The sequence below is a fragment of the Silene latifolia genome, chromosome 2 (assembly GCF_048544455.1).
Source record: "Silene latifolia isolate original U9 population chromosome 2, ASM4854445v1, whole genome shotgun sequence".
Taxonomy (NCBI): domain Eukaryota; kingdom Viridiplantae; phylum Streptophyta; class Magnoliopsida; order Caryophyllales; family Caryophyllaceae; genus Silene; species Silene latifolia.
In genome coordinates this window covers 69,496,389-69,523,318 of record NC_133527.1, presented here as the reverse complement: position 1 = coordinate 69,523,318, position 26,930 = coordinate 69,496,389, and the positions used below count along the sequence as shown (strand labels likewise).

Genomic DNA, 26,930 nt, shown 5'->3' with positions numbered 1-26,930 from the left:
TCATGACTGAAGGGAAGCTACAAGCAATCGGGCCCAATCCGGACCCGCCTGAATGCAGGAAAACCCGTTTCTGGGATGGCAGTGTCTATTGCCAATATCATCAGGGGAAATGTCATGATACTGAAACATGTTTCAAATTGAAACATGCTATTCAAAATATGATCGACAACCATGAACTGATAGTTCCTTCCTTAAGCCAACCAAGTGATGAAAACAACCCTAATGAACATCTAATTCTGCAAGGAGATGGAAGTCTCATGGACTATTGTCCCCATATCGTCCCAAACAACAAGAGTGAAGTGCTCAAGTGGGTCAATGCTCAAGACCAGACATTCAAGCCACTGGATGCTGCGAAGGAGACCTTCGAGGAGGAAAGTGATGATTAGGAGTCCGTATCTACGGTTGAGTCCGAGTCCAAGTCTTAGGCTTTCTCATTCTATCCTAGTGTCTATCCTTTTATTCCTAAGTGACAAACTAGGGGCTGTCCCCATGAGTCACACTTATTCATCGAGTCTGTGCTAACATCTTATTTATCTAAATAAAAAGCACGATTTCCAAACTATCATATATTCTCCCCTTTACCATTTCCCGTTGATAACGAGAATCGATTTGAGAATTGATTTAAAACAAACAACATGTTCCAATTCAACGTGAGTACACTCGAGTGATGTTCCACTCCGAGTAACCAAAGGACCCTAAAACTCAACGTCCATTTATTTACCTATTCCCTGTCTGGCAATAGAAACCTTTCATTAGCATCCAATTTCGAACGAGCTTTTATCAAGGGGATTCTATGACAAACCCAAATAACAAACCAGAACATCTCCTTGTTCATGATCAATGACGGAAGGCAAGCCCATTTCCCACAAAAACATCCTATCACAGAGAATCGACCTCTCACCACCGGGTACATCCCCGTCTGCACCTTTACCTTCCTCAAACGAAGGATAACAAAGAACGAGTAGATCTAAGCCTACCAATCCCTAAAAACACAAACAAACGTCTAACAAAAATGTTAGTCCTTTTCAAACAAAAAACGAAATAGCGAAATTCAAATTCGTTATTTTCTCACAATTTCAAATGACGGAATTAAAAACCGTCCTTTTTCAAAAAAAAAATGAAATAGCGAAATTCAAATTCACTATTTTCACAAATTTCAAAAGCCGGAATTAAAAACCGTCATTTCTCAAGAAAATGGAACGGCGGAATTCAAAATTCGTTATTTTCCCACAATTTCAAACGATGGAATTAAAAACCGTCATTTTTCAAGAAATGAAATAGCGAAATTCAAATTCATTATCTTCACTAATACTTAAACGACGGAATTAAAAACCGTTACTTTTCAGACACAAAACCCCGGACGAGTGAGTCCAACACACAACATCCCGGACCAGTGAGTCCAAACACCAAGTCCATGACCAATGAGTCCAAAGCCCAGGACCATTGAGTCCAACACACCAAATCCCGGACCGATGAGTCCAAAACACAAAAACACCAAAACCTAATGTCAAAGAGTTAAAACAAGAGCTCAAGACTCGTCAACTAACAACAAACCCAACACTGCTTCACCCCCAGGTCCTTCTAGAGACTATTATAGGGAGACCTATCTAGAATCCTGGGAATTCCCCTCAAGATCATAACCAACTTTGCTTCACCCCTAACTCCTTCTAGAGACTGCTACGGGGAGACCTATCTACGATCCTGAGGATTCCCCTCAAGATCATATCCAACATCGCTTCACCCCTAAGTCCTTCTAGAGACTGTTATAGGGAGAACTATCTAGGCTTCTTAGGATTCCCTCAAGCTCGTAATATCACACCTTAACCTTTAAGGTCCAGACATGGGATTTTGATCCCATATTGTTTACCAACCATTTCCTGCTTAGGCCACATCAAGCCTGAGACCCCATTCCGCACCACATTACAAGCCGTAACCCATCGGCCTAATCACCACAAATATAAGCTCCAGATTTTTATCTGTCAAATAAACCTCTTATTACCGAGCTTCACATTCCAAAATGCCGAAGCCATTTTCACCTTGACCCAGATACGAAGTCTTCAAAAAACATTGCTCCCCGAAACAGGACATGCCCATTTCATTCTTAGAGTCCACTTTTTAGCGTGCTCACGTAACAAGAAACATTTTTCAAACTATGCCTCTTCGATTCATGATCAAGAGGGAATTATCTCCAATCAACTTTCAAGTCAGCAAACGGAATTTACCGTCGTGACCCTTAGCTCCAGATTTTTATCTGTCAAACAACCTATTATTACCAAGCTCCATATTCCATAATGTCGAAGCCATTTTCACCCTGGTCCACATACGGAGTCCTCGAATGCTTTGCTACCGAGAACAGGACATACCCAATCTACCCTTAGGGTCCAGTTTTTAGTGTGGTCACATGATAAGGAAAATTTTTATAAACTACACCTCTTCTATTCATGATCGAGGGAAATTCTCTCAAATCAATTTTCGAGTCACCAAACGGCATTTACCGTCGTGACCCTCACACTTTAAGGTCCTAATAGATAGCTTAGGCACACACATTCAGAACTATGATCTGGTTTGATTTCACTTCACGTGAATATGCAGGCAGTCCTTCAAGGACGCAACCATACACCTCAAAATCAATTATCAACATACACGCAGAACTACGATCTGGTTTGATTTCACACCACGTGAATACGTAGGCAGACCTTCAAGGACGCAACTATACACCTCAAAATCAATTATCAACATACACGCAGAACTACGATCTGGTTTGATTTCAGACCACGTGAATACATAGGCAGTCCTTCAAGGACGCAACCATACACCTCAATTTCAATTATCAACACACACTCAGAACTACGATCTGGTTTGATTTCGCATACATGCGAATACGTAGGCAGTCTTATTACTAGGACACAACCACATCCCCAAACACATTTAATTTTCAAACCTTCAATTTATAACCCATTGTACACAGCTCAGAACTACGACCTGGCTTGATTTCGCAAACACGCGAATACGTAGGCAGTCCTCTAACAAGGACACAACCGCATACCCCTTTCAATCTCAATTATCAACATCAATCCTCAAAAGCAGCCCACCCAACTGCAAAAATTAAAGCTATACATCTTCACTTGGGGCTTATTCCTTAAGACGTCGCCCATTCCTCCTTTTGCCAAATTCACATCTTCTCACTCTGGGAGCTTCTCTTTCGAGACGCCACCCGTCCTTTATTATCAAACATCTTTTGAGTCTCAACTACAGTCCAAAATAAACAACCTTTACCCTAGCACTCAGTTTGGACGATGACAAGGTCTTGGTTCCGCTCTCCGAATCATCATGCCTCGAGAAAGGATCTCAAGCAAGCAAACGAAGGCGAGGATGTCTAGAGAAGATAATCAATTCATATTGCTCAGCCGAACGGACCTTCTACCACAGGGATCTGATGCACGTTGTCGTCCTTTCTTGGCTAGGAGTTGCACTTATATGAGCAAAGTCTGTCAGAGTCACCCCCGTGTCGTGTCGATACCTAAGTTTGTGTCATGTTCACGACCGTCTGTCTGTCACTTTGCATCCATGTGAGTTAATGTCACAATGGTCATGTGTCTCCAATCTATCAAATCACGGATGCTTCACAACTTTCGAAACTTCTATCTCCCCTCACGTGAGATATTATATGCTAGTTGCTTATATGTTAATTGCCCGCATGCTTATGTGCTTATGTGCCTATATGTTTGTGTGCTACATGCTTGTCTATACGACTGCGAATTTGTGTTGTCACTAACCATGCAGATAATCTTGAGAAGAAAAATGCACTCCGACTGAGTACTGGGTTCTTCCCAAGAAACGCCGACCCATCAAATCCAAGGGCCTTAACCCCGTCGATTACATGGCATACGCTACCTCCCAACGAGCGGCAACTCATATCCCCAAAGAGTCCTGAGAAGTTTCCAACCCCTCAGCGAGTGCCGATTTTCAAACGGTAGTCACACAGGTCTTTCAAAGATCCTCGCAACATTGTTCATGATCCTGACGCAACGCTCTCCCTAAATGGTTTTCCAAAGAGCCTTGCTTAGATGATTTATCCCCACGGAGTTCATTTAGGACCCCAGCAAGTTGGAGTTCGTTGCTCCCTAGCCGAACCTATCAATGTCAACCTGTTTGGAAGTCACTACCAGACAATATCTTGAAATAAGCCCGATGTTTCAGCCTATTTCCCACAGTCGATCATTCGACCATCGATGGCTGGCGAGCATCAAAACGCGCATTCAACATGGCTGGTGAGCCTCAAAACGCACCTTCAACACGGCTGGCGAGCCTTTGCGTGCGAACAATTCAAGGACATATCCCGAAGATGCCTCAGGTATGACTCCTTCTTATGGCTGGCGAGCCTTTATACGTAGTCTAACGGACTTTAAACGACACGCATCGATAGTCAATAGACTCTAAAATGTTCCCGACGGCAGGTCCTTGACTCGCATCCCCGAGACGCCTCGACGTCGCCCATCCCGACGGCAGGTCCTTGGCTCAAACCCTTTTGAGTCGCCATGACATCGCAATGGTCTTCAGGTTGTAATCTTCGATTAACCTGGAGGCCATACTTTGACTTTTGCCCCGTCCTAGCCTCAGTCAAAGTGGGAGCTCTGTAGATACCCAATATCTACACCTTCGAAAAACCACCCGATGATATCAGACTATAATGTATTTTTGATATGCGTGCGTGGATTGGCTATATATGAGATGGTCTAATGCATTACTCGGATATGAAAAATGATTTCAAAAATGGTTTTCTAACTTCATTTGCATCAAAACAACACTATTTAGTGCTAAAACCGTCTTCGGACCCAAAACCGACTCAGAAACCCACAACACGAGTTGACCTGAGTCAACCCGAGTCTCAAATGTCTAAAATAATGCCATGAATGTCTTTATCGTGTCATTTCCATTAAAATGACCCTAATTAGAGTGAAAACTGACACCGGGCCAAAACCCGACTCAAAATTCAAATCCCAACTCACACGGGTCAAACCCGAGTGAAGCACACAAAAAACCTACCTCAAGTAACACCCAAAATCATCTTATTAGATGCCCATATTGTTACACGACATCCTATTTGATTACCACAAATCAAACCAACCAAACAATGGATAGGGGAAAGGCTACGCCCAAATTGAAAAGGACGGGGCACCCCAATGCGTAGCAGGGTCGCTCGCGCCTCTTTAGGCTTCCTGCTTAGCCTCTAAGCAAACTCAACCGACCTACCACCCCACATTTCTCTATAAATACCAACCTTTACACCCCATAATCTTCACACGAACGTCTGCCCCCTCACATCTCCCTTAAACTTCTAGACTCGACTTCCTAAGTCACAAAATCGACACGTGGTTTCGACCTACCGATCGAAAACACAAGCCTTACAAATTTTGTTTGGTACCGTCACCGTGCATTCGACCGACCCATTCTACCAACTCAACATTAATCAACATGTTTTTCAACAACATATTTTCAAAACAAAATCTTTTTTTAAGGCACTCTTTTAAACTTCTTTGATCCCGAGTAGTCACAACGAGAAAACTATCTCTAAAGTACTTGTAACACCCCAGCTCGAACTGGGTCGGGAGCAGTTACTTATGATAGCTCACCAGGCTGTGTACATGGCCCACAGATCAATACGGGTCCTTTATAGCGCATTTTGTCCTCACTCATGCGCAACCCGGAAACCTTCCCAAGAGGTCACCCATTCTAAGACTACTCCCAGCCAAGCACGCTTAACGTTGGAGTTCTTTCGCATGGATGACCATAAAAGAAAGTGCACTTTTTTTATATAAGTAGTAATTTCAATCCCTTAAGCACTAGTCATTTAAGCCTATCAATGGATGATGCGGAAGCATTGGAAGATAGCGAAAATGAGGTACTCATTAGTCGAAATGTAACTCAAATAACAAAAGATTTCAAAATGGGTTCGAGTTACGTGACGATGCTGAAATGGGAGTGCAACAAAGGAGGAAGCAGTGAAGGCACGGTTTCCAATGCCGTGTAGGAAACACGGAATTCCAGCCGTGTATGTTACACAGTTTTCCTAAACTGTGTAGAATTAGCCTAATTAATTTAATACTGTTTTTAGTTTTCGAATAAGTTTAGTAAAGCTATGTTATTTCCTAATTCTAGTTTTATTTAGTTTCCACAAATCTGGTTGTAGCTTAGTTATAATTAAATAAGCTTTCTTAGTTAGTTTAGGAAAGATAGCTTGGAAGACAAGTTGAGGAATTAGATATCGAGTCAGATTGTGACATCGAGTAGGACTGTGGACAAGGCCCTCGGGAACTGCGTCCGCGGGATCCACACTAGGCATAATCGACTCGAGGTTCCTTCGAATCGAATTAAGACAAATTAGAGTCGCCACCAAGTTTTATGGGAACTTGGAACCGTTCAAGTCAACTTTACACCTTTCATCGAAAAGCATAAAGCCAATCGACTACGAGTGATTAAAGATAAAGACTTGTACCTTATATCACTCGATTTGAATGACTCTCGTAATACAATGGTATTTAGACGGATCCACAAACCATAGATCTTGAGTAAGGGATGAGGGTACGTGTTAGGAAGCCCATAAGGACACCTAACCCCGCCCATCAATAACGGCCTCTACTAAGTCAAGTATCGGATTTCAAACAAGGTCGTAGCTACTACGATATATGATATGCAAACATCGTTTTAAAACCCTAACATGTGAGGTTTCTATGTCGATTTAGATGCAACTAAACTAACTTTGTCAATGTTATAATTTAGCATGTGGGTTGATTGATCTAACAACATACAAAACAGAGCAAACAAGGCTTAAGGGGAATGGGGGAGCCGTTGGGATCTACCCTATTACAACCCAGGCATTTCATGCCGACACAACGAGAAATTAGAGATACAACTCGACCTAAATACAATTGCTATGTACGACACCATACATGACACATGGCCATTCGGCCTAGGAAAACGTGCACAAAGGGGTGGCCCACGGTTTACATGACTCACGACCTTGGGTCACTCCTCGTAATGCGTGCTTTCGCTTAATCTTATCGAATTAGACATTAGGTCACACACCAAAGCATGCATTAGCATAAATCGGGCCATGTCGCTTTAAACAACATGCGATTTACTACGCTCTTACATGAATTGGAGCACAACCATCTAACCAAACAAAACTAAGGTTTTTTAGAAATCATTTGACTCGATAACGGAAAACTAATTACAAACAAATTACAAAACACGACTCGATAAACAAAAATAATTACAAGATACGAAATAACGAGATAAAGATAAAAAAGCGAGAAAAGGACTACAAAAACACGGCCAAACACGACCTACATATCCTAGCCTACCCTAATCCTTAGGTTAGATTCATTAGGTTAGATAGATTTGCAAAGCGATACGGGATGTACATTAGAAAACGATGATAAAAGAGGTCAGAAGGCTTCGCCTAAAACCGAGTGCTCTACACGGCCTAAAGGGTCTAATTAGGTCAAGTTCGCTAATTAAATTAACTCGTCGAGTGTTAATAAGAAGGTGCTAATCACGCACTCTTATACTAGCGAGAAATCATGTGAAAAGAGAGATGCATTCAATTAGATTAGAGAATTGTTAACCGATTTTAATGCTTGTGTCGAAGCCACCTAACATGTCTAATTAGGTTATTAAATTGATCTAATGTCGTCTAAATAAGTCATATGTTAACAATAAGAGGTCGAACTAACATGCAACGGGTCCTAGGGTAGGTCGAATTGAACGAAGCAAACGAGGGGTCAAAAGCGAGGAACGAAGTTAGAATTCATTTTATTAATGCCCTACCTTGAACACGAGGATATGTAAATGAGACGGGGGATACGACCGACCGATGTGGCGGATTTCTTTCCCATCTCAAGTCAACTCGGGTGTTCATGGTGGTACTTTAACTCATACTCGGACTAAACTAATTTCGTAGTTAACGATATAACAAGATAAAAAAACGATAAACAAAATAAAACGAAACGATAAAAAACAAACATAAAAAGAACGAAATAAAAGGGAGAAGAGGAGGATTTGATGCACCCTCAACCTACATGTATCGTTGACACCGTCTTGGGTCGTAATCGATCGTAGATTTTATCTCGAGAGGCCGTCGTCGACGAAGGAACAAAGCAATAACACGTTTTTTTGCAAAACTGGACAGCAACTTTCAAACTGCAGTTTCTCACTCGTTTCACGGTGAAAATTAGATTTAAAAGATGTTTTGAAAACTATAAATAGAGGAGAACAAAGATCTTAAAACAATCCCCGCTCGTTTTGAATTATTGGGTACGAAAAACGAGCACAAACAGAACTGGTCAGACAGGAAAAGCCGCGAAAACAGAGTGTATGTCACTCTGTTTTTCAAGGGGATTCGTGTACTCTCAAGGACAATTTGGCTCGTGAATCTTTGTCTAAGATGTAGATGGATGTTGTGTGGTTAATTAGGAACAAGAAACTCGAATTTTGATGGAGGTTTGAGGGTTGAACGAAGGGTTCCAAAGAGGACACACAAACTGATTCTCAGTTTTGTATGTCGGTTTTGTCGAGGGTTTTTGAGAGGCAATTATGGTTTGTTTCTGTAGTTTAAAGCTTTTAAGTGACGGTAGTATGTATGTAGAACTTAGAGTAATGAATGTATGGTGGAGAGGGGGTATTTATAGGGAGTTAAAGTAGGGTTTGATAGGGCAACAAGCAGTCGGGCTCCCTTTGCATAGCTGCTGTCCATCAGCTAATTCGTGGGGTTTTTAGGGTTTGTATGGGGGGTTTGCTTGGTGGTTAAGCTAAGGTGATATGGGTAGGATACTAGGGTATGGTGTAGGGTTAATGGTCACGGGTTTAGGTGGTGTTTGGAGCGGGTTTTGGACTCGGGTTTGAGCACGCAAAACAAGGGGGGGCTGCTTGTGTTATTTGCGGGCTATTTATGGAGTATTTGGGACGAGAATTGGATGGCTTTCGTGGTGCGTTTAGTGATGGGTTGTTGTGGGTAATGAGGAGCAAAAATTGGGTTGGTTGTGGCGGGTTTGGGTCAAGCTTTGAAGCACGCAAAACGGGTTGAAGGAGGGGAAGAGCTAACGCGGGTTGGGGTGTTTGTATGGGCTGTTTTTGGACGGGGATTGGATGGGTTAAACAAAGGGTTCGGGATAGTCTTTGGCTAAGAATCGAACACAGGTTATGGGAGAGGAGGTTGGGTCAAAAGTGCATCGAAAATCGAGCCCAAATCAAGTAGAAAACGAGCTCAAAATCGCGTATAAAATCGTCGTAAAAAACGAGTTCTTCAAATACGATTTATAAAACGATTTAAATTGATTTTTTCAAATAAAATAACTAAAGAATGATTTTTCAAATCAAAAAATATATTTTATTTTCAATAAAATAAATTTAAGAAAATAAATTCAAATTAAAACAATAAAATGAATTCACTTTAAAAAAACATTTAATTTAAATATCATTTAAATTAGTAAAATACTTCGTCGACAACGCTCATTCTACATCGTAAAACGAGCCCAAATAATGACAATGACAACTAAAGAATACATGTGTCCTATCATCATCGGGTGTTTATCGGGTTCTCTATAAATTCCAATATCGACGGATACGGGTATCTACAGAGCCCCCAGTTTGACTGAGGCTTGGACAAGGCGAAAGTCAAAGTATACCCCAGGTCCCTCTCGACCTGAGGATTCTGCGGGTCGTTTATAGTCCATTAGACTTGCGTATATAAGCTCGCCAGCCATAAGAAGAGATCATACCTGAAACTTCGCTGGGGATTGACTCATGCTTTTTTTTGTCAAATTACCGTTGTTGGTCGTCGACCCATAAAGTTGCATATATGATGGATTGAGCCTTATCCTTAGGCGCCTACGTATCCGTTTCTGACGGAATCAAACCCGCGTCGTAGTTCGGCAACTGCGACACTTGCCCAAAGTTTATCATCTGCTGGCATTTGTCCGAAATTCATCATCTGTTGACACTTGCCCAAAGCTTATCATCTGCTGGCAGGTGCCTAAATGGGACGGGACTTTCCAAGGAGGTTGCCGCCGCTTTCATCATTTGCTTTCAGCTACGGAATTCTTCCATTTCATACTCTTGTATCGAATTGAATTCTTGGTGGATGTCATCCTTTACATCTTGATAATGGTCTCTCGAAGCCAACGGCCGAGCCCCTGATTTGCAATGGCTCTAAAGTCGAAGACTTTAGAGCCCCCAGTTGAAGCATATCCTGCTATATTTGAAACACAAAAACGTACTAGCAATAATCATCACATAAGCACATTTGGATCATCGATCTTAAAATTGGATTATTTGAAAGATTGGGTCATCGACCCGAAAATTTAATTTGAAAATTTTGAATAATTGGGCCATCGACCCGAAGTTTAAATTTAACATCACTTGGTATGTTGGGCCATCGACCCTTCAAAAATTGAATTTAAAATTTGAATTTCGAAAGATTGGGGTCATCGATCCGAAAAGATTCCACTACTTGGATCATCTATCCATAATTCGCAAAATTTTTTTGGAATTTTGAAATTTTGAAATTTTTTGAAATCGAACCTTGATGGGTGAGCATGAAATACGACTCAGACACTCCGTATGACCCGTAAACAACGTGGGCGTAGCCCGCTACCGTAAAACAAAAAAGGAAAATAAAACCCTAAGTGTGCACGGGTTTTAATTCAATTATGGACTTGTTGGGGGTAAAAATGTAAATTGGCCGTTCCGGCGCCAAAAGATGGCAAATGGGAATCACAAGGTTGTCGGACTTGGGACGGAGATATCGTATGGCTTGGCCGCGCTCCCGAGGGCACACGGGAATCAAGATCACTTGGCATTGATAAGGTGGATTAAACTCACGGAGCACCAACGTTGGCTTCGCCCGACACTAAACACAGACTGATCTTATGAAAGCACTTAGACATCACACATCACTATTGTTGGGAACATCCTGTCACTGTTCTCCTCGCCTCCTTTCTTTTCAGCGAGTTTTCATCATTTCTTGCCACCGCCTTCTTTCTTTTCAGAGGGCTTTTACTAATTTTCTTCCACGCCTTCTTTCTTTTCAGCGGGTTTTTCATATTTTCTGTTCCCAGCAAAAACCCACATCTATGTGACTCAGCATCTTTGCCTAAACCGTTAAATAAAGCTCATTCTGAGACTTGATACTATTCATCCGAACCTATATCCTTATCCTAGCCTACATCGAGTGCTAAGACTGACTCAAACAAAGGTGGCTTCATTTGGACTTGGTTAAGACCCGTAAGAAACCGACAAGATGACAACTTGGATGATGGGTGGATTGAATCCCTTATTTCAAGGATCGCCACGTATTCGCGTGGAGCGAAATCAAATCCGACGTAGTTCGATCAAGGTGCATAAACTTGGCATATTGATTGTGTGTACACACTCGAAGGTTTCACCTAAGGTATCATGTCGTATCCCATTCTAGCCTGTAAGGTACCGTTAAATCCCGTGTCTGGGGTTAGGTGTAAAAGGCTTGGATCTTTTGGGATGTGGAGCTTGGTAATAGCAAGTTGGAATGGTTAACCATCATTCTGAAGGTTTGTTTTGTGGTGCTAAGGCCAAGGGCTATGGCTGCTGATGTGGTTGGAATGGGTGTCTCGGGTTTGATGAACCACGAGTGCAAACGGGTTGAAAAATGATGTGGGTTCAAATTTCCATGTCTGGACCCTAAAGGCTAGGTATAACAACACAAGCGGAATGATTCTCAAAATTCCCGACTATCCCCAGAATCGTCTCAGGAAGGACTTAGGGGTAAAGAGGTTACTACTTAAGCTTTTGGGCTTCGCCCATTGAACTTTAACTATGGGTACTTGACTTGACTTATGGCTTCCGTAACTTCGACATTCAACCAAAAAGCATTCCGCAATAACTTCAACATATTTTTTCTTTTTTTCTTTTTCTTTCATCTTTTTTTTTTTCATTTTTCATTTTTTCATTTTTTTTCATTTTTCCAATTTTTCTCTTTTTCTCAATTTTTCATTTTTTTTCATCTTTTTTTCTCTTTGAAAATGATCTTCTATTCATTCTCTTAGTCATAAATGGATACACCTTGAAAACTGGGCTTCGCCAACTAATTTGGGTAAGAACTAACAATTCCTTGTTAGAACGGGTTGATATATTCTCTCTTCGAGAGGGGATGATTCTGTGGGAAAAAGGCTTGCCTTCCGTCATCGATATGGAAAACAAGGAGCTAGTCCGGGTTCGTCCTAGAATCATCTAAAAGCCTGTCATAAGCCTGGTTTTGATGGAGGTTTTCTAACGCCAGACATGGAATAGGTAAAGGAATCAAACACGGGATCTTAGTGTACCTTAGATTTTTGAAACGGGACATATTTCTACCCCAGGGATGCCTTTGAGTGTGTTGTGCATTTTATCATGTTTTCAGAATGATTGAGGATTGAAAACAAGACATATTGGGAAACGAAACTGCAACCTTTTATTGGAATGGCAAAAGCTTAACAGACTCGAAAGAACGATTCCTAGGACACACCCTAGGTCATCGCGGAACAAACGACTCAACTTCAAGAAAAGAAAGTCCTAGACTCGACTCGACTAAGATAAGAAAACAGATCCGACTCATAATTTTCAAATCTAGTTTTGAGCTTTCCCTTGTTCAGTTGTCAACTTAGATGCTCGGCTCTTGTCCTTGATCCCTGTGATGGTTTGCCTCCATCCCGAGGTAGTCCTCTGAGGATCTACGCCAGTGATGTAGGTTGGTGAATCGAATTGTCCTTTATTAACTTTGTTAATGAGAGGAGTACATTCTAGAGCAAGACTCCCGACTTGAATTTCATTCTTCGGGTTTGGCAAGAATTCAAAGCAATCCACAAATATTTTCATGATAAACACCCCTTTTAAGTGACATGGGCGGATAAGATGGGAATAATCGACATTGTCTTCGACAGAAACAAAATTGGCGTGATCGCTAAATGGATTGGTGATGTTATTGGGTTTAACAGTTGGGATTGGGAGTGTTCCATTCTCAATCATGTCTTGGATTTCGTGCTTCAGTCGATAGCACCTTTCAGTATCATGGCCTTTCCCTTGATGAAAGGCACAGTAGGCATTTGGTTTATACCATTTACCTTGTTGATCAGCGGGAGGGTCCGGAGTCGGACCAATAGGCTTCAGCTTTCCTTGGGCTATGAGCCTTTGGAGAGCGTATGTATAAGTGCATCCGATATCGGTGAATGCCCTTGGGGTTTGGCGCTGCGACTTCTTCGTTGCCCTTCTAAGAGATTGATGGCTTTATCAATATGGGTCGTTGCTGGGGCTTTTGTCTTAGATGACGAGGCCCCTTGGTATCCTTTTGGCCTTTCAGCCTCTGCCCTTATGACATCATCTTCTGCCTTTATCCCGATTCTTATCAATTCTTTAAAAGAGCCAAAATTCTGGTATTTCAGAGCATTACGATAAACAGGTCGTAGATTCTTTACGAACTTATCTACCATTTCAACTTCGTCAGGCTTCTTGGCTAATTTCACGCTTTCAACGCTCCATCTTGCAAGGAATTCAGTAAAGCTTTCTTTTTCTTTCTGTGTCATCACCTCCAATGTTCTTATGTTGGTTTGAATCTCGACATTGTCAGCATAGTGCTTACAGAACTCCACCGTAATATCTTCGAAAGTGGGGAAGTTCTTAAGGTCCAGATTGTAGAACCACGCCTTCGGGTGTTTATCCAGAGATTGGGCGAAAATTTCAGAGAGCATGTCAGCAGGTACTCCCTTCAGTACTAAGTACCCCTTATAGGCCTTAACATGGTGGACTGGATCTTATGTGCCCTTAAACATTGGGATATCAGTGAGTACCATGTTTATGGGCAACTTATCCTGAACTGGGGCATAGGCCCTAGCATTTTCGTAGTGGATGTTCTTCCCCTGGGAGAGCTTCAGACGGTCTTCAATGAATTTGAACCGTTTCTCCCGGATCGATCGAGGTGGGGTAGATGAAGAGGAATCTTCACCCAGCTTAGATTCGATTGCATCCATTCTGGTCATCATGAGGTTCACGGACTCAGTGAGTTTGTTAACAGCATCTTCCATTGCTTGACGTCGGGTTTTTGGCGGCCTTTCTACAAGAAAACCCCGAACCGAGTCAATATTTAAAAGTAAGAGCCCCTGCACACTTAAGGACATGACACCAACTTGACTCAAGTCAAGACTCGACTTAAGACTGATTAACCAAAAGGTTCGACTCACGGTTGGATTTAGACCTCGATTCATTTTAGACTCGACAAGACGACATGACTCAAGTTGTCATAGCTCGAGTCTAAACTGGACTCGGTGTGACTAAACCCCTGATTGGACTAACATAGCCCATAGGTTTAAGTGAAACGCCCTAAATGGCCTAGCTTGGACGTTTCTGTGGACTATCCTAGACCAATTGGTCGACCCACATGACTCGAAGCCCAAGAGGTGAGCTTGGGTGACCCAACGAGGTCGTGTTCTAGACTCTCGGGGCAAAACACGCCTAGCCTAACACGGCCAGGACCCAGACACGACTCGACGCATTTCATGCTTGGTTAAGGTTCGAGAAATATTTTGGATTGAATTTGAAAAAAAACTAATAATCGATTTGAAAATGAGATTTAAAATGGGCAGCATGCCGGCTATAAAAGCTTATTTAGGGCCGAAAAATCTAGTCCTACTAGGGTAGCATTCCGCGTTTTTAAAACCATGCTATTTTGAAAGTAAGTTGTTCAAAAGTTCGGTTTTGAAATCGATACGGAAAATTTGAAAAGACTCGGGAAATTCATTTCGCACATTGTCATTCTCATATTATAAGGATGTATGCTCCTAGACATCTCTAAGTCTCGGCAAGTATTCTACAAGAAGGTCTATGCCCTCCATCCTTTTTGGGTCTTATAGAGCAAGGGCCTTTAGGTAGAGTACCTAGAAGAGCATCCCCACCATCAAGAACCACGACGAGGCGGAGCGGAAGCAAGCAATGTGCGAGTTCCTGGCATAGTGGGACGTCGCCCCCCACGCATCCCAAAGAAACGCTGGGACGGCCCGGGAAAGTCCTTAAGGGTTTATGCATGAATCGTAGCACTATGAGTAATGTTTTACTTTCCAATACTTTCTTTTCAAGTTTCACCTCGGAGGAAAAGACCCTAGAAACAAAGTGTAACTAGTCCTCTTTTCCCCAGCAGAGTCGCCAAACTGTGGACAACGCCCGCGGGAACTGCGTCCGCGGGATCCACACTAGGCATAATCAACTCGAGGTTCTTTCGAATCGAATTAAGACAAATTAGAGTCGCCACCAAGTTTTATGAGAACTTGGAACCGTTCAAGTCAACTTTACACCTTTCATCGAAAAGCATAAAGCCAATCGACTACGAGTGATTAAAGATAAAGACTTGTACCCTATATCACTCGATTTGAATGACTCTCGTAATCCAATGATATTTAGACGGATCCACAAACCATAGATCTTGAGTAAGGGGTGAGGGTACGCGTTAGGAAGCCCATAAGGACACCTAACCCCGCCCGTCAATAACGGCCTCTACTAAGTCAAGTATCGGATTTCAAACAAGGTCGTAGCTACTACGATATATGATATGCAAACATCGTTTTAAAACCCTAACATGTGAGGTTTCTATGTCGATTTAGATGCAACTAAACTCACTTTGTCAAAGTTGTAATTTAGCATGTGGGTTGATTGATCTAACAACATACAAAACAGAGCAAACAAGGCTTAAGGGGAATGGGGGAGCCGTTGGGATCTACCCTATTACAACCCAGGCATTTCATGCCGACACAACGAGAAATTAGAGATACAACTCGATCTAAATACAATTGCTATGTACGACACCATACATGACACATGGCCATTCGGCCTAGGAAAACGTGCACAAAGGGGTGGCCCACGGTTTACATGACTCACGGCCTTGGGTCACTCCTCGTAATGCGTGCTTTCGCTTAATCTTATCGAATTAGACATTAGGTCACACCAAAGCATGCATTAGCATAAATCGGGCCATGTCGCTTTAAACAACATGCGATTTACTACGCTCTTACATGAATTGGAGCACAACCATCTAACCAAACAAGACTAAGGTTTTTTAGAAATCATTTGACTCGATAGCGGAAACCTAATTACAAACAAATTACAAAACACGACTCGATAAACAAAAATAATTACAAGATACGAAATAATGAGATAAAGATAAAAAAGCGAGAAAAGGACTACAAAAACACGGCCAAACACGACCTACATATCCTAGCCTACCCTAATCCTTAGGTTAGATTCATTAGGTTAGATATATTTGCAAAGCGATACGGGATGTACATTAGAAAACGATTATAAAAGAGGTCAGAAGGCTTCGCCTAAAACCGAGTGCTCTACACGGCCTAAAGGGTCTAATTAGGTCAAGTTCGCTAATTAAATTAACTCGTCGAGTGTTAATAAGAAGGTGCTAATCACGCACTCTTATACTAGCGAGAAATCATGTGAAAAGAGAGATGCATTCAATTTTTTTTTTTTTTTTTTTTTTTTTTTTTTTTTTTTTTTTTGGTAGAATGTAAGAATTCTATTAATAATAATGAGCTATTACACACTAGTTTATCAACTCAACAACAATTTTAAGAGTGCACATTGCATCTCTTCACCACAATTTCTGACTCCAAAAAACTCAACTACTTAGAGAAGTCCATATCAATTTCTTCCTAGATTTGTTCTTGCTCCCAATGCGAGCCATAACCTCATGTTTATGTGGGTTAATATCCGTATACTACCCCTTAAATTGCAGGACTATAACGTAAAATTTAACATGCGAGTATTGTCATAAAACATAAATACAAAACATAGAAACGATAAGGAATTAGAATCAACCTCGGGTCCTTATAGTGCGGCGTAAAGACAGAAATCAAGCAAGATTCCCTCCTAATTGTTGCACCCAAGACTTTGTCCGAGATATGCCCTTGTGCTAGAACAGTGTTCTCCGATTGCCTTGCAATATAGGGAGAACTGTTGTGAGTTTTGTCGAGATGTGAGATCTCGGTTTCTACAGAGAAGAATACTCTTTCGAAACCCTAATTTTCTCTCAAATGATGATTAGGTTTAACAGAAGGAGGAGGTCTCCTTTTGTTCTCCTATTCGGCCGAGAACCGTGACCCCCACAGGGAAGTGGGCTTCCACTTCCTCTTGGTTTTAACTCGAGGTCCGGTTCGTTAATTACTAAAATGTATATGACGGGTTTGTATTATAAACTGTTATCGGTTATCGGAAATTAAGGCATCAGCTAATAATACGGGTTAGCTGAATTATTAATACGTGTCCGACAAAACAGTATTGTATAATTATTTTAATATACATTTAATTAAATATAAATCACGTATATTTAATTTCACGAATTAACTGGTTAATTCGCCTTAGCCCATGATATTTAATCCGTATTAAATATAATATCTCAACATCACGTATTTGACTAATTACTTAGTCAAATAACTCGGACTAACTGGTTAGTCAATTTTGGCATCTACATGACAGTATTTTCATACCGTCACATCTCTCGAACGTATCCTATAGGTGTGACTTTTAGGGACCAGTTGATCACCGCCATCTGTATGACAATAACGTCAAACTTATCTAGCAAGCCAACCGTTATTGATAAACGTGGATCAACTGATAATAATACCAAAATATGCCCTTTGATCCTTTTAGAGGTTTATAAGTCCTTGCACTAACTGTTAAGGACACCAACCCCAACAAGCTCCCACTTGTCCGTACAAGTGTATGTGCAATGACGTTATCCGCACTAACTGGAGGACACAAGCTCCAACAAACTCCCACTTGTCCGAACAAGTGTAGGTGCGATAACCGATTCTCATATTCATTTAAAATCTCTCCCACTCAATGTAAAACAATTTGCAGATCTGGATCCACAAAGGTCGTATTTTACAATCGATCTGTATCTAGAGTGGTTTCCCCGACTAGAGAGTAACTTAACTGATAAAACGAATCCGTATCCGAGCATGGCCATGCATTTCGATTCTGACTCCTCGAGTGGCCCCGAGAAATATCGAGTACCGATAAAGGCTGAATATTTCCTTCAACTCGACTCCTTCCGATCTAAGCACAACATGAAATGACCCAGAAAAAATCTACTTGGCCCCCTGTTACGGATGACCGTGAGAAAGAAACCAAAGTCACCCAAAATCTGCCGTAGTCTCAAGAGACAGTCGATAGTCTAAGAATCGACTCTTAGGATCACCATGGAAGTCCTATCCACGACCGGGCAACGAATGTTATAAAACATTTAGGACTCCACGTCGATGTCACAATTGTGTCCTACGAAATATCCGTATAAATCGCCTCGTGATTGGTCATCAACTTTGTTGACTTATGGTTCGTTGAACCCACCATCAACCAACGTCACAGAATAATTGCCAGAGTTATCAGCTCATGTGGGCAATTAAGGACTAACAAGATATGATGTTTGTTCAGTTCACTTTGTGGTGTTCAAAATTGTCGTACAATTCCACATGAAAAACAAAATATATATATAAAATATCAAAACGATGATGTCGTATAGAGTACAAAGGAGAATGAATCTGATCCATAAAAGAGTACTACAACTCAGGAACACGTTTGATTCCCATGGAATTTACGTGCCCTTCATGCTTATCTTGTCGTAATGCTTTAGTGAGAGGATCTGCTATGTTATCATCTGTAGCAATCTTTTCTATCACTACTATCTTTTGCTCCACGTAATCCCGGATTAGATGAGCTTTCCGTTGTACATGTCTAGACTTGTTGCTAGACTTTGGCTCCTTAGCTTGGAAGATGGCACCACTATTGTCGCAATAGATGGTGATCGGGTCATTCGAACTAGGCACTACAGATAGTCCATGTAAGAATTGACGCATCCATATCGCTTCCTTTGTTGCTTCAGACGCGGCATAGTACTCGGACTCGTCGTAGAATCTCTTTGTAACAGTTTGTTTCGAACTCTTCCGGTGATCGCAGCGCCATTAAGAGTAAAAACGAATCCTGACTGAGATTTCGAGTCATCACGATCCGTTTGGAAGCTAGCATCTGCGTAACCGGTTGCGCATAGCTTTTGTTCGCCTCCATAAGTCAAAGCCCAATCTTTAGTCCTCCGTAGGTACTTAAGAATGTTCTTGACAGCCAGCCAATGTGGTTCACCTGGTTCTTTGTTGGAATCGACTTGTCATACTCAATGCATATGCCACGTCCGGACGTGTGCATATCATGGCATACATGATTGATCCTATAGCCGAAGCATAAGGAATCCGTGTCATGCGCTCTTTCTCTTCCGGTGTCTCTGGTGCCTGAGACTTGCTCAAATGCACCCCTGGAGACATAGGAAGGAACCCTTTCTTGGAGTTAGTCATGCTGAATCTCTCTAGGACTTTGTCTATGTAAGACTCCTGACTGAGAGATAACATCCGTCGTGATCTATCTCGATAGATACGGATGCCAAGAATTCTTTGTGCCTCTCCCAGATCTTTCATCTGGAAATGGTTCTTCAACCATACTTTCACCGAAGTTAAGAGAGGTATGTCATTCCCAATCAGGAGTATGTCGTCAACATACAATATTAGGAAGACAATCTTGCTCCCACTCGACTTGATATATAGACATGGTTCCTCGACCGATCGAGTAAATCCATTTTCTTTTATCACTTGGTCGAAGCGATGATTCCAACTCCTTGATGCTTGCTTAAGTCCATAAATGGAACGCTTAAGCTTGCACACTTTTTCTTAGGATGTACTTGGATCGATGAAACCTTCGGGTTGTACCATGTACAACTCTTCCTCCAAAAAGCCGTTTAAGAAGGCGGTTTTCACATCCATTTGCCAAATTTCATAGTCATGAAAAGCGGCGATCGCTAAGATAATCCGAATGGAACGCAGCATGACTACGGGTGCAAAAATCTCATCGTAGTGCAAACCTGGCACTTGGGTGAAACCTTTAGCAACTAGTCGTGCTTTGTAGATATCTTGTTGACCTTCCACAGAATGCTTTATCTTGTAAAGCCATTTGCATTGAAGGGGACGAACCTTAGCGGGTAAGTCAACAAGATCCCACACGTTGTTCTCATACATGGAGTCCATCTCGGATTGCATGGCCTCAAGCCATAGCTTTGAGTCGAACTGGTCATGGCACCTTTATATGTTGCGGGTTCACTACTCGTTAAGAGTAGAACGTCATCTATGTCATGTTCCTCGACCATACCGATGTCGTCCAGGAGGAATAGAGACTCTTCCCGACCTCCTAGGTTCCTCGGGAATATTCACCGCAGCCGGGATTGTAGGAATTGGTTCCTCCAATAGTTGCTCGGTATTTGGTTCTGGAATCTCCGACAGGTCGAAGGTTCTATCACTCTTTGCATTCTCGAGAAATTCCTTCTCTAAGAATGTCGCACTAGCCGCAACAAAAACGCGTTGTTCGGTTGGCGAATAGAAGTAATGACCACGTGTTCCTTTAGGATAACCTATAAAGTATGTCTTGACCGATCGCGGGCCGAGCTTATCTTCGTGTCTCCACTTGACATAAGCCTCGCAGCCCCAAACCCGTATAAAGGACAAGTTAGGGACCGTTCCCTTCCATAGTTCATATGGAGTCTTGTCAACAGATTTAGACGGACTTGATTTAAGTATTAGAGCGGTGACATAAGAGCATAACCCCATAATGAATCAGGTAAAACCGTGTGACTCATCATGGATCGAACCATATCAAGTAGTGTTCGATTTCTCCGTTCGGACACACCATTCAACCGAGGTGTTCCGGTGGAGTTAAGCGTAGGGCAATCCCACAGTCCTTCAGGTGTTGATCAAACTCGTGAGAAAGATACTCGCCACCACGATCCGAACGCAGTGTTATTATCTTTCTACCCAACGGGTTCGCACCCTATTTTGGTATTCCTTGAATTTCTCAAAGGATTCACTTTTGTGCTTCATTAAATAGACATAGCCATATCTACTCAAATCGTCCGTGAAAGTGATGAAATACCTATAGCCTTCTCGTGCGGTGATTGACATAGGACCACATACATCCGTGTGTATGAGCCCTAATAGGTCAGCAGCGCGCATTCCAACACCTTTGAAGGAAATCCGAGTCATCTTACCGATGAGACATGATTCACACGTGCCAAATGATTGAAAATCAAAGGCCGAGATAGCTCCATGTTTGATGAGCTGTTTTACGCGTTTCTCATTAATGTGTCCCATACGGCAGTGCCATAGATACGTTTGATCTTTGTCACCAACCTTTAACTTTTTATTCATTACGTGTAATATTTCGTTGGTCTGATCTAAAACATAAATTCCATTCATGGAGACTGCCTTGCCATAAATCATATTGTGTAATGAGAAAATGCAAGAATTATTCTCTATTACAAATGAAAAACCAAGTTTATCAAGCGCAGAAACAGAAATAATGTTTTTAGAAAGACTGGGTACATAATAGCAATCATATAATGATAACTCAAATCCGCTTAGGAAGTGGATCACATATGTTCCCTTGGAGATGGCAGCTACTCTTGCTCCATTCCCAACACGCAGGTCCACCTCACCCTTTACGAGGGGTTCGATGTTTTGAGCCCCCGCACATGATTACACGAGATGAGAACCACAACCAAGTATCAAGTACCCAAGTTCCGTAACTTGCGTGGTTAATCTCAATCATATGAATAAAAGTAGAAGAGAGAGAAGACATACCAACAGGTTTAACACGACCTGCCTTTAAGTCCTCATGATAAACAGGACATGTGCGTCTCCAATGCCCAGTCTTGTGGCAATGATGGCATTCCATGTTTTCACTCTTGCTCTTTGTCATGCCTGATGAGTTACTCGACTCACCAGGACCACTCTTACCTGAACCCGACTTCTTGAACTTCGCCTTACCCTCGTTAGGTTTTTGCCGGAGCTTTGCCCTTACCTTTCCCTTTGTTTGACACAACGAGAATATCTGTTTGAGCTCCCACTGCACTTCATGTCCTTCTCGGTACATGTACGAGGAGGAGTGCGATTCATGGGGAGTTTTCTTCAAATCATTCATATAGTAATTCGCTCGAAATTGCGAATAACCATCGTGGAGTGAGTGAAGAATACGGTCGATAACAATATTCTCGCTGATGTTCTGATTAAAGGTCTCAGTTTCTCGACATTCTCAATCATGCTGAGAATGTGTGGGCTAACCGGTTGGCCCTTTCGGAGTCTCGCATCAAAGAAGCGAGTGGTATGCTCATAGGTCACGATTCTCGGTGCTTTCGAGAATTCCTTAGTGAGCGTGGTGAAAATCTTGTTTGCACCTTGGGCTATGAAGCGTTTCGGCAAATTGGGTTCCATTGCAAAAATGAGCACGTTTTTAATCGCACCCGCTTCCATGACGAAATCGTTATAAGTAGCGATCTCGTTAGCTCCGGCCGTGGGAACCGGGTGTGGCGGCATGGGCTCAAGTAGATATTTGAGCTTTCCGTCGGCAGCGGCAGCATTCCGTAATGCCGCCTCCCGGTCCGCGAAGTTTGATCCATCATTCTTGATCGAGTAGACCGATTCATCCGATTCATGAAGATCCTAAGCCAGGACTCACGGTCCAATGTGGCACTTGGCATTGGGTTATCACTTGAACCAGACCATTTGATGTTAAGCGATTTAAAACGTGATCTACACTGAAAAAGAAAGAAAAACAAAACGAAATAAGCAACTCATCGAGGTGATTTAAGTCTATTTTAAAATTCATTTTAAACATGTAGACTCTTGCACTTTGTATAATTGATCTCCCTCAAGAATGATACAAGTGATCCCAAGACTCAATTTCAGTAAATTGATAAGCCAACTGTTTAGCTAATTCTTCCGGAAGAACTCTTGGTCGATAGATTTCCGTAAATCCTATCTATAGTCCACCATGATCACAGGATCGTACGAGTGACCATAGTGTTGAGATAAAATAGGTCAATCAGTTCCAACTTACCCGACGTAGAAGGGGTCATAGTATGCCTACCGACGAAGAAGGGACTCATTGGAGTTTGACCTATAAAGACTGTTCTCAATTTTGGTTTATACGAGGAAGATCCCATCAACTAAATTATAATTCATTTTTAAGTGAACGAATAACTAGCGTCTGTCGTGAATGAATTAATTTAGATGATGGCTTAAAACGTGTGACATGAGAATGTCAATGAAAACTAACTCGTGACCTCTATATGTGTCAGTTTTCATGCAATAAATTAGGTGGTTTGGTTTTTAGGCGGAATATGATGCAAATTATCGTTGCGAAAATAAATAAAGGAATGCAAAAACGTAAATAAAATTTTCCTAGTGTGGCCTATCCTAGTATAAGAACATAATACAACTTTGGAATCCACCGTTGGACCCGAAAAGCTTGTCTTGATGTTCCATCTTGATCCAAGTAGCGGGAGTGAGCATCCGGTCTCCATCTTTAGTCTTCTCAAAAATTACAATTAAAATTACAAAATATAAACCTATTTACATTCTAATTAAAACTGTAATTACAAGTGAAAAAACAAAAACGGAGATACAAGATCTCAAAATACAACCAAGACCGTGTTCCATCATTACGGTAACACGTTCTACTAAGGCCACACTAAGTTACAATCGCTTGTAAAATTAAATACGTAATTAAAAGGCATTCACGGCATTCATAAATTAACGATAAATAAAAATGCATCAACTAAAACAAATTCATTCGTGACATAATTCTGTAATTATGTTAAATTTATCCAAACCACCTTTTAATGATTAAAATTCGTGTGATAAAACCGCTTCTATCATTTAATTTTAATCCATTATAATCCGTTACTTTAAATACAATTTAAAATAACTTAAAGGTACGTGTGTGAACCGTTTCACAATCATAGCGAGTGTACTATATTCGGATATAGTACATATTTAAGCCAAAAGAAAATTTAAATCAAAAGAAACAAATTTTCAAAGCTGTTAAAGACGAAATCCCTCGATCCAGGAACATAAGTGCTCGATCGAGGGACAGGGGAGCTCGATCGACTGAACTGCAAGTCGATCGAGAGGTATGCTAATCAGGAGGTGCTCGATCGACTAAACTGGAGGTCGATCGAGTACCTATATCAGCAAAACTACTCGATCGAGTACGAGGACAACTCGATCGAGCAGCAGGGTTTAGAAAAGGGGTCGATCGAGTACAACAGGGACTCGATCGAGAAAAGGTTTATGACACAGGGTCGATCGAGTACAACAGGGACTCGATCGAGCAAAAACAAGCAGAAAAAACACTCGATCGATTGAAACTTTATTCGATCAAGTACAAAAATTTCTGAAAAATCCCAAACCCTCGTGAAAACTGATTTTCGAGACAAAATCAATTGAAATTTCGATCAAAACGCATCAAAACAAATTTGATAATTGATAAAACATGACATATTGTTATAATCTCTGTATAAAACAACAACATGCATAAAACCAAATCGAGAAAGATGATAAAACCGTGTAATACATGACACGGTTTCAACAAAAACAAAACGAAAAAGATGAAATTGCCGTGTAATACATGACACGGTTTCAAACAAATTCTGCCGTGTATACTGGGCACGGGTTTTCAAGCACAAAAACATCGTTTCAAAAATCGTTTTATGAAAAACACATATAAAAATTTACGTGGCCTCGCTCTGATACCACTTGTGGGTTAATATCCGTATACTACCCCTTAAATTGCAGGACTATAACGTAAAATTTAACATGCGAGTATTGTCATAAAACATAAATACAAAACATAGAAACGATAAGGAATTAGAATCAACCTCGGGTCCTTATAGTGCGGCGTAAAGACAGAAATCAAGCAAGATTCCCTCCTAATTGTTGCACCCAAGACTTTGTCCGAGATATGCCCTTGTGCTAGAACAGTGTTCTCCGATTGCCTTGCAATATAGGGAGAACTGTTGTGAGTTTTGTCGAGATGTGAGATCTCGGTTTCTACAGAGAAGAATACTCTTTCGAAACCCTAATTTTCTCTCAAATGATGATTAGGTTTAACAGAAGGAGGAGGTCTCCTTTTGTTCTCCTATTCGGCCGAGAACCGTGACCCCCACAGGGAAGTGGGCTTCCACTTCCTCTTGGTTTTAACTCGAGGTCCGGTTCGTTAATTACTAAAATGTATATGACGGGTTTGTATTATAAATCGTTATCGGTTATCGGAAATTAAGGCATCGCTAATAATACGGGTTAGTGAATTATTAATACGTGTCCGACAAAAACAGTATTGTATAATTATTTTAATATACATTTAATTAAATATAAATCACGTATATTTAATTTCACGAATTAACTGGTTAATTCGCCTTAGCCCATGATATTTAATCCGTATTAAATATAATATCTCAACATCACGTATTTGACTAATTACTTAGTCAAATAACTCGGACTAACTGGTTAGTCAATTTTGGCATCTACATGACAGTATTTTCATACCGTCACATCTCTCGAACGTATCCTATAGGTGTGACTTTTAGGGACCAGTTGATCACCGCCATCTGTATGACAATAACGTCAAACTTATCTAGCAAGCCAACCGTTATTGATAAACGTGGATCAACTGATAATAATACCAAAGTATGCCCTTTGATCCTTTTAGAGGTTTATAAGTCCTTGCACTAACTGTTAAGGACACCAACCCCAACAAGCTCCCACTTGTCCGTACAAGTGTATGTGCAATGACGTTATCCGCACTAACTGGAGGACACAAGCTCCAACAGTTTAATCCGAGTTCCAACCACCTCTGGTCGCCATATCACCTGTTGAAATCTACAGTGATTACGTGCCCACCAGATATGATACACCAAAGCCATCACTACCAAGGAGGTGAATACCCCCTTACTCTTGTCATGAGCCTGCCACCAGCTCACCACTTGCCTCTCAGGAATTGCCAGGTTACTCCATTCTTGTACCTGCTGCAAGCATTTTCTACTGTAAGGACAATGAAAGAATAGATGATCATGACTTTCATCCTCCTCACCACACAGAGCACACTCTGTATCATTGCTGTGAAACAACCTTTGAACCCTGTCCTTGGTTAGAAGCCTCTGCTGAACATACAGCCAACTAATAAATTGATGCTTAGGGATACCTGCAGTGATCCAGACATGCTTATACCAGGGAACATTACTAGCTTCAGTACCTAGCCATTTATAACCACTAGAAATCGAGTAAGGAGCATCTTTTTCTAACCAGTCATGCTGTATATAACCAGAAATAAGAAGGTCCTTAACTCTGCAAATTCTTTTCCAAGCCCAGCTGCTACTTTGAGGAGGTTTATAATCAGTCCAGGACACACTTTTTAAGTAGGTACAATGCACCCACTTTACCCATAGGTGATCTTTTTTATCCATCACCCACCAGACATACTTTCCTACTGCAGCCACATTCCACCTTCTGATATCACACACTCCTAACCCCCCTTGTTCTTTTGGCAAACAGACTTGCTTCCAAGACACAAGAGCATTAGAGTGTGAATGAGCATCCCCCTTCCATAAGAAACTCCTACAAGTACTCTCTATCTTGGCCATAATACTAGATGGAATGATGTATATCCTTGCCCAGTAGCTATGGAGAGTACCAAGCACACTGTTAATCAACACAAGCCTACCTGCATATGATAATTTCTTAGCCCCCAATGCTCTAATTCTATCCACAATCCTATCCACCAAAATGTTACAATCAAGAGTAGATAATTTCTTAGCTGAAATAGGCACCCCAAGGTATTTGAAAGGTAATTTACCTATCTTTAAACCAGTAACACTAGCAAATTTCTCCAGCAAACCACTCTCCAACCCATTGCCATACACATTTGATTTCATTTTGTTCATATGTAAACCTGAAGCTGCAGTAAAAGTAGAAATGGCTCTCATCACAGCTATCATGGAA

The 26,930-nt window shown here is 41.4% G+C and overlaps 1 protein-coding gene across 1 annotated transcript; it reads right to left on the bottom strand.

The window, feature by feature from the left end:
* On the bottom strand, positions 1 to 26,926 carry LOC141640937 (uncharacterized). The gene is made up of 2 exons (XM_074449615.1): positions 25,802 to 26,926; positions 1 to 120 (listed from the first exon to the last, which is right to left on the bottom strand). Exons 1-2 carry the CDS (start codon positions 26,924 to 26,926, stop codon positions 1 to 3), a joined length of 1,245 nt encoding a protein of 414 aa, XP_074305716.1.
* Positions 26,927 to 26,930: the final 4 nt, after the last annotated feature.

What these genes read in the sequence shown, in the direction of transcription:
- LOC141640937 (XM_074449615.1), bottom strand. Translation starts at nt 26,926, where the DNA reads ATGATAGCTGTGATGAGAGCCATTTCTACTTTTACTGCAGCTTCAGGT. An exon ending in ATCACTGTAGATTTCAACAG is followed by an intron (nt 121 to 25,801) that starts GTGATATGGCGA and finishes AACATGTTTCAG; the next exon opens with TATCATGACATTTCCCCTGA.